General features: G+C 44.6%; 1 protein-coding gene across 3 annotated transcripts in view; it reads right to left on the bottom strand.

Annotated features, from left to right (window-relative positions):
• Window positions 1–11,746: 11,746 nt before the first annotated feature.
• ATP2A3 (ATPase sarcoplasmic/endoplasmic reticulum Ca2+ transporting 3) overlaps window positions 11,747–14,266 on the bottom strand; it is an 89,916-nt gene continuing 87,396 nt past the window's right edge. For 2 of the 3 annotated variants that reach the window (XM_081172911.1, XM_081172913.1), the window contains one exon: window positions 11,747–13,465. In XM_081172911.1, the coding sequence (XP_081029037.1) occupies window positions 13,413–13,465 (53 nt within the window). In that variant the 3' untranslated portion in view covers window positions 11,747–13,412. Of the gene's footprint in view, window positions 13,470–14,266 lie in introns of all 3 variants that reach the window. The other variant, XM_081172912.1, reaches the window with a different exon arrangement.

Below are 14,266 nucleotides of genomic sequence, written 5' to 3'. Positions count from 1 at the left end.
TTATTTCATTTTTATTCAATTTATTTCATGCAGTTCGGATACCACTTGATCTTTAAACAACAACAACAACCCCACATCGAAGTGGTTTGCAGAGACTCATTCTAGACTCAGTCTGCATCATTTAAGTGACTTTGCTAACAGTTGTATCTTCCCTTCTCGCAGCATGGCACCTTTGAACTGACATACTTGAAATTAAATCTGATGTTTTTACATCCAAGCTGGGTTGGATAGCCCTTGGTTTGCCTCCTTTTACATTTGTATTTTAGCTGGCCTTCTGCTGTTTTAAGCAAATTGGGATCTTTTTCAAGAAGTTAAGAAACTCTGTGCAGGCTAACTCAGTTGCACCTAAAATTCGGCATCCACAATTATGTCACTCAGCCAGTTTATGGCCTTGGTCCAAAGCTGTGCTATTAAGTTGAAAACTCTCTCATAGAAGTTATTGGCATCCATCTGTGAAGTCAAACCTCTGCGCTAGCAGCGCCAAAGTCACCTCAATTGGAATATCACAGAAGACCACTGACATTTTGAGAAGGTGTCGTGTGGTACAAAACAATTCCCCTCACATGCCCAAGAAATCCTGCAGGCCTAGGCCTTTTAAGTGGCAAATTAGGCCTTTTAAGTGGCAAATTACATAAATGGGTAGTTTCTTGTGCCTAGTTTTGAGATGGCACTTTGTGGAGATTTTTATCTTTAAGATAATGGTTCAGCTGACAACTGGCAGTTATCTAGACTTCCTACCACATGTCAGGAGCAGGTAGCCCTTTTGTTGTCTGGGAGCCTAGCAACTCGGAGCATTAATCCATACTAACTCATAGAAGTGGCAGCCAATGTGTCCCACTGAAAAGTCTCGCAGGCATCATTTGGTACCAGCTGCAGCATCCAAACAGTCTCCAGGGGGCAGTCCCATGTACAGCACATTGCAGTAGTCTAACTGGAAGGCGACTGGAGCCTGGATAACTGCCCAGGAGACCTGAAGAACAGATTCCTAATGCCCTCAACAGTTTCTCCATTGCAGATGCTGACAGAGAGGTCTGGGATGTTCAGCTAGTTTGAGATTGGTCAGCTGCTATCATCACCAACGGTTACCGCCACCACCCCTCCCCAGGTTTGGCTTTTGGGGATCGGGAGCAGAGGACATACCCTGAATCTCTTCCATGTGTGGTTCATCTTGATGAGCTACCTTTGAAGGTGACCTGGAAACTACAACTAATCCAGAATGCGGCAGCTAGACTGGTGACTGGAAGTGGCTGCCAAGACCACATAGCACTGGTCCTAAAAGACCTTCATTGGTTCCCCGTATGTTTCCGAGCACAGTTCAAAGTGTTGGTGCTGACCTTTAAAGCCCTAAACGGCCTTGGTCCAGTATACCTGAAGGAGCGTCTCCACCCCCATTGTTCTGCCCGGACGCTGAGGTCCAGCGCTGAGGGCCTTCTGGCGGTTCCCTCACTGCGAGAAGCCAAGTTACAGGGAACCAGGCAGAGGGCCTTCTTGGTGGTGGCGCCCGCCCTGTGGACCGCCCTCCTACCAGATGTCAAGGAAATAAGCAACTACCTGACTTTTAGAAAACATCTGAAGGCTGCCCTGTTTAGGGAAGCTTTTAATGTTCGATGTTGTTATTGTGTTTTTAATATTCTATTGGGAGCTGCCCAGAGTGACTGGGGAAACCCAGCCAGATGGACGAGGTATAAATAATAAATTATTATTATTATTATTATTATTATTATTATTATTATTATTATTATTATTGATACTATTACATAAGAGGCTGTGTTTTACAAGATGTTTTGCTGTTAAATTTAGAGTTCCAGCTGCCCCATTATTATCACTGCTTTGGCACGGCATATTAGCAAGCCTTCCATAGAAGGCCTCATTTCGTGCCATCAGTTATGATCACGGGCCGACCGCACTTTATAAGGCTTGCCTTGCAGCACTCGATAGTAAACGATTGTCATCAAGGGCCTGAAGTTTGCAGTTGGCCGTCCAATCTGATGGTTATCAGACATTCTTCTGAGTTTTAGGGGCCTGGCCAATGTCATGTTGAAGAACCCATTATCATCTGATCTGTGCTTCTCCAATTTGCTTCATGCCCCAGAGGTTCAAATCAAACCATTCAAATGCATTCCCAACCGCCAGCCTCCCATGGCATGGGGCAAAAGCACAGGGCCAAGCCAAATGGATTGGTTCAGGTCCTTCAGCCACTTTTCCTGTCCAGCATGTAATAGATGCGGAACTGTTACCATGTAAACAGCAAATAAACACCAAGGTGCAAGTCCTGTTTTAGAGTAGATATGCTATTCTGTGATTTAAAAGGTTCACTTCACAGAGGCCTCATATTCCATTTCGTTTCACGGTGGGTTAATGGGGAAATGTTCTTGGTGCAAAAAAGGTGGATTTTGGGTGCAATAAAGGACCCCCCCCCAAGAAACCCTGACCCACACCCTTCTTTTTGCGGCTTATATGATCTAGTTAATCAGGGATCACGTAGCCAACACAATATCAATACACTCTGAAGGTAACCAATTAATTTTAGCTATTGGAAAATGCTTCAAAGACAGATGAGAGGGAGAGGGAGAGAGGGGGGGGGAGAGAAATATCCCTTTCAATAAGATAACATTTCTGCCCCACTTCAGTCCCCCTGAAATTATCCAAAATGGGAGAAGCGACACATTTCTCTGCGGTGAATTTTCACAAAACTAGTCTCTCTCTCCCACACCCAATTTCAGATCAGCTTCCCCCCGACTTTTTTTGTTACAATACTATTCCCCACCCCCACCCACCAGTCTTCTCTTCTTGGCAGCAGACTTGGTATTGACTTGTCTGCTGCTGAGTTTTGGCCAGAGAATGCTTGAATGACATTATTCTTCTGAAGCATGTATATTCCTGGCCACCGGTGGGTTCTACACCCAGTACAAATCACTTTGCTTCTCACAAAGGATAGCTGTTCGACTTGCACTGATGACAAGGTCATATGCAATGCAAAGCATAGCAGGTAGAGCTAACCATGTGTTCAACTTTAGAATTTAAGTTTCTCGGGTCAAGAATCCCTCTTCTAGTTCTGCAACAATTTACGTAAGTTGATGGGTTTGTGGGTTCAGTCTGAATGAGTCCCTTCCAGTTCTTGGGTCCCTGTGCCCATTGAGAGTTAGCTCCCAAGAGAGGAGGCTGCTGGACTGGTCAGACAAGTTTAAGACAACAGCCTTAGTAAAGGTAAAGGGACCCCTGACCGTTAGGTCCAGTTGCGGACAACTCTGGGTTTGCAGCACTCATCTTGCTTTATTGGCCGAGGGAGCCGGCGTACAGCTTCCAGGTCATGTGGCCAGCATGACTAAGCCACTTCTGGTGAACCAGAGCAGCGCAAGGAAACGCCATTTACCTTCCCGCCGGAGCGGTACCTATTTATCTACTTGCACTTTGATGTGCTTTCAAACTGCTAGGTTGGCAGGAGCAAGGACCGAGCAACGGGAGCTCCAATCTGTTTGAGAGCATTTTGCAGCCCCCCCATCCAAAACCCTAAACATATCCCGTATAACTTTGATCATCCTCATTTTTCAAAAGCATTTGTTGTGCTTCTGCTTCTTTTTAAAAACCACAGTTTAATCACCTCCAGGAGTGGTCCTTAAAACCTTGTTTGGATTTGAATCCTGAGATTGTGCCCTTGAAATGAGCGGTTTAAGTTTTCCCTGGCAGGGTCTAACGTTCTCTCTTCTAATTTATTAGATGCCAGATACGATAAAACTCCAGTGAACAACAGATACTGGCCCTGTAACAAAGCTGAGGTGGAGTCAATCCTTTTTTTAAAAAGAAGAAAAAGTTTCGATCAAGGGACTAGGAAAGACATTATATATTCCATTACAGTGGTGCCTCGCAAGCCGAAATTAATTCGTTCTGCGAGTTTTTTCGTCTTGCAAATTTTTCGTCTTGCGAAGCACGGTTTCCCATAGGAAATAGGGTATTAACGGTTTTAAGAAAAAGGAAACAAACTTGCAAGACATTTTCGTCTTGCAAAGCAAGCCCTTAGGGAAATTCGTCTTGCGAAGCAACTCAAAAAACGAAAAACTCTTTCATCTTGCGAGTTTTTTGTCTTGCAAGGCATTCGTCTTGCGAGGCACCACTGTATTCAGCTCCTCCCTGGCCACTCTTCTGAGTCACTTATGATCACTTTGCTTCTGGGCTCCAATAAATCAGTCACAGTGAAAGTGGCAAAGTTTTTGAACATAGAGGCCATAGAATACTAGAACTCTAGAGTTCGGAGGGACCCCCAAAGGTAGTCTGTTCCCCCGTCCAACAGCTCTTCCTGTCAGAAAGTTCTTCCTAACATTTGGTCAGAATCTCCTTTCTTGTAATTTGAATCCCCTCTGGAACAGCAGAAAACAAACTATCTTCCATGAGCTATCTGAAGATGGTGACTGTCATATACAGTGGTACCTTGGGTTACAGATGCTTCGGTGGGTTACGAGAGCCAGTGTGGTGTAGTGGTTAAGAGCGGTAGTCTCGTAATCTGGGGAACCGGGTTCGCGTCTCCGCTCCTCCACATGCAGCTGCTGGGTGACCTTGGGCCAGTCACACTTCTTTGAAGTCTCTCAGCCCCACTCACCTCACAGAGTGTTTGTTGTGGGGGAGGAAGGGAAAGGAGAATGTTAGCTGCTTTGAGACTCCTTAAAGGGAGTGAAAGGCGGGATATCAAATCCAAACTCTTCTTCAGGTTACAGACTCCGCTAACCCAGAAATAATACCTCGGGTTAAGAACTTTAGCTGAGGATGGGAGCAGAAATCGCACGGTGGCAGCGGGAGGCCCCATTAGCTAAAGTGGTACCTCAGGTTAAGAACAGTTTCAGGTTAAGAATGGACCTCCAGAACGAATTAAGTTCTTAACCCGAGGTACCACTGTATAGCCATACAGCTGACTATTATAACTCTGTGTTCAGTTTTATATATGTGTATTTTATTACAATGTTTTCAACTGCAATTGTTAATTGTTATTAAACGTTAGAACGGTCTGTCTGACTGCCAATAAAGAAGGTTTTCCTTTTGGAAAGGGTCTCTCTGTTTGCTCCTGACTTCCCAAATCCTCTTGCCTATATTCCACCCTCTGTTTACTTTCCCTTGCCATTTATTATCGTGATAGTTATTGCCAAGGCTTCTGGAGAGAGAGAGCGCAAATGGATAAACTGCAACAGCTGGTTAATACAGCACCCTGTTTGCCATGGGTGGGAAGGAACACAGTTTCCCACCTACATATCAAAGTCTGGGGGACGGCCACAACCCGCCTCTTCCTGCTCAACAGTAATGTTGACAGCTGTTCTCTATTTAAGGTTTCGGTTGTCCTGGTGATAAAATCCCACAACAGCGTTACAAATAAAAATTGATATAATCTAATATAGACAACCGTTGCATAAGCACCCGGGGTCTGAGAGCTGGTTGTCAAAATGAAGCTTGTCAACCACGGCCAAATTAAGTAGCTAGCTTTTCATAGGTTCTTCAGCGGCAAAGTCATAGTGCAGTGGGAGCACATTCATTGCCTATAGAGGGTCCCAGGTTCAGTCCTTGACTTCTCTAGGGAATGTCCCCTGCCTGAAGCACTGGACAGTCCCTGCCAGTAACATCAAGTTCATTGGACTGGTCATGTTGTGTGGATGCCTGATTATCGCCTTCCAAAGCAACTACTCTATTCCGAACTTTAAAATGGAAAGCGTAATGCTGGTGGTCAACAAAAGAGGTTCAAAGACTCTCTCAAGGCAAATCTGAAAAACCAAAAGTAGTACAGTGGTACCTTGGGTTACATACGCTTCAGGTTACAGACTCCGCTACCCAGAAATAGTACCTTGGGTTAAGAACTTTGCTTCAGGATGAGAACAGAAATCGTGCTCCAGTGGCGCGGTGGCAGCAGGAGGCCCCATTAGCTAAAGTGGTGCTTCAGGTGAAGAACAGTTTCAGGTTAAAAACGGACCTCCAGAACGAATTAAGTACGTAACCAAAGGTACCAATGTATAAACACTGACAACTGGGAAACACTGGCCTGCAAGCGCTCCAATTGGAGAACAGCCTTTACCAAAGGTGTCATGGGATTTGATGATGCTCAAACTCAGGACGAAAGGGAGAAACGTGTTAAGAGGAAGGCATGCCTGGCAAACCCCCCACCATGATCAACTCCTGCCCAGAAACCTATGTCCCCACTGTGGAAGGACGTGTGGATCCAGAATTGGCCTCCACATTCACTTACGGACTGACTTTTAAAACCGTGTTTATGGAAGACAATCTTACTGGGCTACGAGTGATCGCCAAAGAGACCAGAGGTGGGGAAACTCCAGCCCTCAGGCCAGATTTGGCTTACCTGGTCATTTCTCCCACACCACACCCACCTGCCCCACACCTGATCTGTGACATCAGGTGCGATGAAAGTAGACATGGATGGAGTGGCCTGGTACCCTTGGCTGTGCTTGTTTGAACTATATCCTTGCCTCTAGCCCCTGTCCTGGCCTCAGTATTATTTAGCAGGACTGCACCCTTGTCTTGGCAAAAAAAACATCACCAGGAGTGTCACGAGAAGGTGCTTACAGTGTGCCAACAGGTTTGGATCTGGACAGCGCAACCCGAGGGGATAAATCCACCAGCTGCATAGAAGGCACCTAAGAGGGAGCCTCCACTTCCCAGTCACTGGCCAATCTGACCTGGAGGAAAATGCTCATCTGAATGATTGCTGTGGATTACTGTTGAGTGACGCATCTCCGGATCTGCCAAGCAAATAACCCCCGTTCAAAAGCATATGTACAGTCCAGGACCATGGATTTGCTGCCAAAGTGTACTGGGTGTGTGCTTATGCATTTTTCCACGGAGAAGCTTGGAGTGAAAGACAAAACAACAAATCTATCTGTATCCTCAAAGAAAAAAGGAAGACACCCACAAGTATTATTACTAGGTGTGCCCTCAACCTGCAGCTTATCCTGTAGCTCCAGCTAATACGGCAAACCCTAAACTGTGTGTGCTAGGATGGGCACCATCACGTGGCTTGACTCACCATGAGAAACAACATCGTTACATAATTGTGGCGTGCCGAAATGGCTCATAACCGGATCTGGTTTTTTTTGCAGACTGACTCCGTGTTACAAAGATGTCTGCAAACGTGACATGAAGGTTGGCAACATCAGCCCTGGCATGTGGGAATGCCTTGCAGAGGACCACAATGCCTGGACACTCTTAGGTTGGGTATCCACAGCAGTGACCAGAGAAGGAATAACCGCTGGGAGGAGAGCAGAAGAGAAGAAACGCCATGGTGCATCTGCACAACCGGACACCTTCATCTGCCCCAGCTGCAACAGGACATGTCTCTCCCCTATTGGACTGGACAGCCACACCAGGTGCTGTAACTCTCCAATGGTTTGGGCTTTACCCCCGAAGGCGCAATCCTCCGTTGTCTCCCGAGATAGATGGATACCAATCTCCTCTTTCGTGGGCTACACCTGCTGCTGCCCCCAGGGGGTTAATGAAGAGGGGAAATGGCCCTCATGCTGAAAATCAACCCCCTGTCCACCTCCAATTTTAGAGTCTTGCAAGCTGCCTTGTGAATGATACTGTATTTTTTGCTCTATAAGACTCACTTTTTCCCTCCTAAAAAGTAAGGGGAAATGTGTGCGCGTCTTATGGAGCGAACGCAGGCTGCGCAGCTATCCCAGAAGCCAGAACAGCAAGAGGGATTGCTGCTTTCACTGCGCAGCGATCCCTCTTGCTGTTCTGGCTTCTGAGATTCAGAATATTTTTTTTCTTGTTTTCCTCCTCCAAAAACTAGGTGCGTCTTGTGGTCTGGTGCGTCTTATAGAGCGAAAAATACGGTAAATGCAATTGGGTCCCAGCCAACAACTCAATCAGCACCGCAGACAGCGCCAAAGGACCTCTGCATGGGGAGGGTGTCCCAAGATTGGGGTGTTTTGCTGAGGGCTTCCTAGCTGGAAAGTAACCTCCTAACATTTCCCCTGCTAAAACTAGAGAGACTTCCACTGGCACAGTTGACTCTTTTCCTGGTTCCAGGGTTAGATCGATCCAAGGAGACGAGAGGGACTGGGAGGGGAGTGCTGAGAATTCCATGTATGATAAAGGACTGTTATTGCTATTGTAACTTATTAGTTGCTTTTCTTACAAAATTCAAAGCGACTTCTGGTACATATTGAGATGGAAAGGAGTAAAATGGCACAGACACAACCTTGCAAGAGAGGACTCTCCACCCAGCAGCTTAGCTCATGCAATTCATCTGCAAAATGCATCCGCTTTGGGGGAACGGTTAATTAAATTTGTTGTTGTTGTTGTTGCTGTGGTTGTTGTGAGTTGCGAGGTCTCACAGAATTTGGACGCTGGCAGATGGTGACTTGACTGTGTCTGGGTTACTTTAATTAAATAACTGAATAAATGGGTGCCATCCTCTCTCTTTCGCATATCTGCCTTATTCTCCTTGACTCTTTGTCAGTCAGGGCTCCTTTTGGGTTGTATAAATTTGTTTATACCTCTTTTTTCTTTCTTTCTTTTTTACTTTTTTACTGTTCACTACAATTGTAGCATTTTTATTGCTTATTTTTATCAATTGGCTTGGATTTTCATTGCCTTGTGCAATCTGTGTGTGGGTCTTCCCCATCTTACTAAAATATTAAAATGCCAACAAAGATCAGCTCGACCGCAAGGGGGAGGCGGGGGGAGGGAAACACACACACAACACAGCCAGAATGTGAAGAATAACTTTTCTTTTTGTTTCTTAAAACAACTTTCCTGAAATCACACACAGTATCTATAAAGGGTTTTTTTCCCCTCTCCAAAAAACCTCCATATTAAAATTCCTTGAATACATTTATATATTAAATACAGTAACAACATTTCATGCAAGAATTTCTTTTCCCTGTACAGCAAAACCAACTCAGTAGTATATTCAAGTCTGTACACTCCCAGAGGCCTGGTGATGCTCCCAATCATTTAATTAACATCTTATTTTATACAATGCTGGTGATAAAGAAGAAAGGGGTGGCCTGATATTCAATCAGCATATTGGAGAATCGTCATTTAAAAAAATAAAACAAAAGCTGCTTAAGCAGGTCCAATATGTGTGACTGAGCTCTCTTTGCCTGTCTCTTTTAAAACAAAAAACAAAAACTGGTATAAATCCACAGATGAACTTTTCGGGGGTACCTGTCAGATTTTAGACTGCTATAACTGCACTGAGAATACTTCAACCTAGGCAGGGCTGGCCTAAGACATTTTTGCTGCCGGGGCACCATACATTTAAATTATGAAACCACTTTAAACCATCATGGATTCCCCCAAAGGATTCTGGGAGCTGCAGTTTGTTAAGGACGCTGAGAGTTGTTAGGAGACCACTATTCCCCTCACAGAACTACAGTTCCCAGAATGGTCTAATTAAAGCAATCCCTCTTCACAGGGAACTCTGGGAACTGTAGTTCTGTGAGGGGAATAGGTGCCTCCTAGCAACTTTCAGCACCCTCAACGAACAGCAGCTCCCAGAATTCTTTGGGGCAGAAGCCATGACGGTTCAAGGTGGGATCACAGCACTTTAAATGTATGGCCAAGATGGCCTCCTTTCCATTTCACGCCCAGAAGCCAGCTAGATCGGCAGCTGAATCTTCCTTTAAACACAAGCAACAGGATAGCATTGTGCCCTGGGCCTTAATTTAGGGGCTCCATGACAGAAATAGCTCTTCTCCCCAAGAGAATGGAATGGTCAGGGGACTCTGGGGGATCATCTGTAGGGGGCTGCCACTGCCCTCTACCCCCCACATCTGGAGCCTGAGGTGATTCCCTCACTTTGCCAAAAATTAGGGCTTCCCCCTCACTCACACCCTTCGACAAAAATGCTAAAGGGTGCAGCGTTACCTCCAAGACAACAAAGGTAAATACGACAAAATCAGGCTGGAGTCTGGTTTAGGCTTTCCCTGAGAATTCCAGTAGTTGTTTCTTTTATTATTATTTAAAGGGGGGCGCTACAAACTTCATAGAATTATAGAATTGTCTAGTCTCAGCTAAGATATGAGACTGGAGTCAACCTTCCAAACTTGCCCTCTAGTACAGCCATGGGTCCAGGATGATAGGAAGAGTATTCCAAAATATCTGGAAGGGCACTGGAACAGGGAGAATGGTGCAAAGAGGCGGAATTGGGGCTTTAGAAAAGATTCTCCACTTATAGTTTCCAGCAGAAATTGGCCGTTTTGGTACAGCAGAGATCCTTCCCCACCAGTTTAGAATGTACAAATGCCCGGATTCGTATCCTGTTTACTGGCCTTTGTTTACCCACTTGCTGCTTCCTCTAGGATCCATCTCGAGGGAAAGTCTAGCCAATCAGGGATCACGCCACGAGAAGATGGCTGCTGCAGTGCTGTGCAGCCTATCATGCTTTGCTATCTCAGGAGCAGACTGTCTAGTCCAGTTGCTGTTGGTTGGCTACAACCCCCATCATCGCTGACCATTGGCTGGGGCTGATGGGAGTTGTAATCCCACAACTGCTGAAGGGCACCCCATTGGCTAGCCTGGTCTATGTGATGACATCAGTAAGGGTAAGTGAGAGAATGAGGGCGAGGTAAATTGGTAAGTGAACAGCTTTGCAAGAAAAGGCATCAAAAATATTTTTTTGGGGGGGCAGTTTCAGTACCCCCCACAAGCTCACAAAAGAAAAACGAACCCTTGCATCATTTTTCTCTTAACATTCATAGCCTAAAAACTACAGTTCTGAGATATCTTTGGGTTGGGAAAGATGACAAGATAAGTAGGTTTGAACAATGTTTTAAATTTAGCAATGGATTTGCATGTTATTATTAAGCTTGGCTTAGCACCAACATGCGGAATCCTAGAGCATGGGACTCTCTGCCCGCTGTCCCATGCTAAATCAAACCATAATTCGGCTTAGCATGCCATCTGAGCCTGGACTCCTGGTTTAGCTCTCTACAGGCTAAACATTAGCAGTAACCAAGGACTGTCCTAGGAGTTATGGCTTGTTCCTTGTCCAGGAGAGTTAAACGACAAGCTCAGGTTTAGACAACAAGCTAAACGAAACCATGGCTTAACTCAAACCAGCAGCAGAACAAACCAGCAGCAACTGCAACCTCCTCTTCGGGAGCCAGGGCATTCACCCTAAACCATGGTTTGCCTTAGCACAACACATGAACCAGGTATCTATAAATAAAGCAAAGAAATGCATAGCCCAAGTTGAGACACAGAGGGGCTTAAACTCAATTAGCAAAGCGATAACTATAGGAACATGAATATGACACACACATTGGGTTGCCACCTTCTTTCCTGGCAATGCTCCTGTACATTTAACAATATGTGCCTGTGACTTCAACTTGTCTGTGCATGACAATCAAGAACTTCAACAGATCCAGCGTTTGTTAGCTGGAGATATAAGAAAGTTTTCCCCAATTTGCTCAGCCCTCATTAACCTTCAAGGGGTTCCCCTCAGATTTGATTAATGCATTCTCAGTTCTGCAGTTGCTTATTCCAAATGGTCCACAGAATTTCTTTTTGGCTTATTGTTATTTGAAAGGTAAGACACGTGGGTTCTGAAATGTGTCCCAAAGGTCATGGAAACCCTTAACAAGAAAAAGGTGGCAGGATAATGTGGCGTATTCACACAATACTCTGCACCAGAATCTGCAAATTAAATTGTGCAAGAATTGGTCACGGCAGGCAGCCAAACACTCCAACTTTTGTGGCGCTAGGATGAACCTAAAAGTGCCACAGTGACATCCCTGAGATGAAGGTGCAACACCCACATTTTTAAATGTTATGTTAGTATGGTGGCAACACGTTGATAGCATTCACTCCCTAGTGCAAAGCAGACCAACCCAACAAAACGTGGTTGAAAACAGCTTAAGCTGGACTTGTATCTCTCACATAAAAACAGCAAATGAAAACACAGCATAAGCACAGAATCCTCAACCCTAGGAATTGTAGTTTTGTGGTGTGCAGAGACCATTCAACATCCAGCCCTCTACAGAACTCCCAGTAATCCCCAGGGTTGTTAGACTGAAAGGCAGGATAAATGAATGGGACTGAAATTAACTCAGACCTTTGGGGTTGAAATTACACCCCAGGGCACTTTCCACTGCAGAATTTACACAAAGATCTATAGCATAGTTCATTTAGGGCAGTCTGGCTTAAGCCCTTCCAGATGTTTTGGACTACAAGTCCCATCTGCCTGAGTTAGCGCAGCTCTGCTGGGTTTGTGATCCCAAACCCCTGGATCACAATCAGGTTGGGCAAGGCTGACCTAAGACAATGTTCAGTAGTAAATAATGCCCACATATTTCAGCCACTTACCATTAACCATTTTCTTTCTGCTTTCCAAAAAAGCATCTGGGAGAAAATTAAATATCCCAAGATTTGCCATTGCCCCAAATTATCTGCAACTCTGGCTCAATTTATGTGCCCAGACTGTTTTGTTTTGGATAGTCTAGGGGAAATTTATCCCAAGAAAATGATTTATTTTTGCTACTGGGATCATTTCCTTCTTTTTTAGTCCCAGGCAATGTTAGTAACAAAAATTTCCCACAGCATTTTTCAACAAAAACTGATCAAAGGAAACAGATTCCTTAAGAACTTAAAACATCCTTATTTACTCAAGCTTTCCCAGACGTATGGCCCAGTCCTTGGGCTGATATGACTTTCGATGGCTTTAAAACAATTATGTTAAGCCAATTTTGTTATCTGCATTGCCTAGATATGATTCCCCCCACATTTGATTCATAGCATGCAAATTTATAAATTAAATACATAAAAGAATCTTCTTCTGATAGCACATTGTTGATTGGATTTAGGGGTATTTTACTACCTTGAGATACATTGGAATACAACTTGGGGTAGGGGGGGGGAAATCTCCAAAATCTCGATTTGTGTGATTTTTTTCCTTATGGGTTACAGGTGAGAGTTAAATTAAGTCAGAGCATCAAGGGAGCACTTAATGCTACCTCTTCCTGAGCAGGGATGGTGTCTGTCAAGAACTCTCCCCAAAACTACCATAAGCTCACTTCCTTTCTGAGACAGAAAAATACAGGTTTTTAGGGCACTGAAGATTTGGAGGGTGGGGAAGAAGAGAAAATTATAGGAAAAAAGATTGCATTTTGAAGAAGCAGACCTTTAAGGATCTAGGCTCTCCTGCCTCCACGACGCTGCAAAATTCTACACCCTAAGCCATAATTTAGCTGTCCAGTCTTTGCACCACTATGTACAAGGGTGGAAGGGGAAGCTATGTAACAAGAGTAAAAACAAAACTAAAAATAAAGTCAGGTTGTTTGTTTGTTTTTTCCTTTTCTTTAACGATTAACCGCATTAAGTCCGACACTTTTTCAAAAGCATGCATATTCCTTGTTGGCTTCTGGTGATGTTCAGGCATGCAGGCTCTTCAGTCCCAGTTAGGAGCTGAGGGTTCAATTGCGGAGAAATTGAGTTCCTTTTGGTGTCGTTTCATTTCTTCGCATCTCTGCCTGGTGGTGGTGGGGAGAATGAGTGGAGGGGGAGAGACGGGAAATGATTATCGGTTTTCATTTTTTTAAAGATAAAATATTTTCCCCTACTTTTAACCATAATAGTATAGCTCAGGATGGAGGGAACCCCAAAAGGGGGGGGGGTCATTCATGCAACAGATTGCTGCTTTGTGCAACTAACTCCCTCATGAGACTTATTTATAAAAATATTTATCTACTGCTATTCATTAAAAACATCAGAGCTGTTTGCAACAATTATATGTAAAGCCATACCATAAAATGTGAAAAATTTAAAATCAGAAATCAGCTAGTTATTGTGGAAAGATGTATTCTTAATTGGCTGCATAACAGAAAAACTGCTGAGAGTTTAAAGATTGACTGAGAAAGTGCCTGCTGAATCTAGTGGCAGAGTGTTCCGCAGGACCGAGCCAATGACGCTAAAGGCTCAGTTTCCTGTTGTTGTCAAGTAAGCCGTGCCAACCTGAGGAACAACCAATGACCCCCCTGCAGATGAATTCAGGAATCGACCTGGGATACAAAGGTTCAGGCAGTGCCTGAACTACCCTTGGGCTAAGTCGTTCAGGGCTTTGCAAATTAATACAAGGCTCTTGACCTTGGCTGGATAATAGATGAAAAACAGCCAGTGCAGAGGCTTTAACAATGATGTCACAGGTTGTCAGACAGATGCCCTATCAGCAGTCTGGCTGCCACATTCTGGACCAACTGAAGCTTCTGAACCATGTTCCTGGCAAGGACCACAACCTCAAATAGCTGGGAATGGGCCATTAGACAAAAAT

This window comes from Podarcis bocagei (assembly GCF_964188305.1).
Source record: "Podarcis bocagei genome assembly, chromosome: 15".
NCBI classification, from domain to species: Eukaryota; Metazoa; Chordata; class Lepidosauria; order Squamata; family Lacertidae; genus Podarcis; species Podarcis bocagei.
This window is presented reverse-complemented; position numbering and strand designations above follow the sequence as displayed.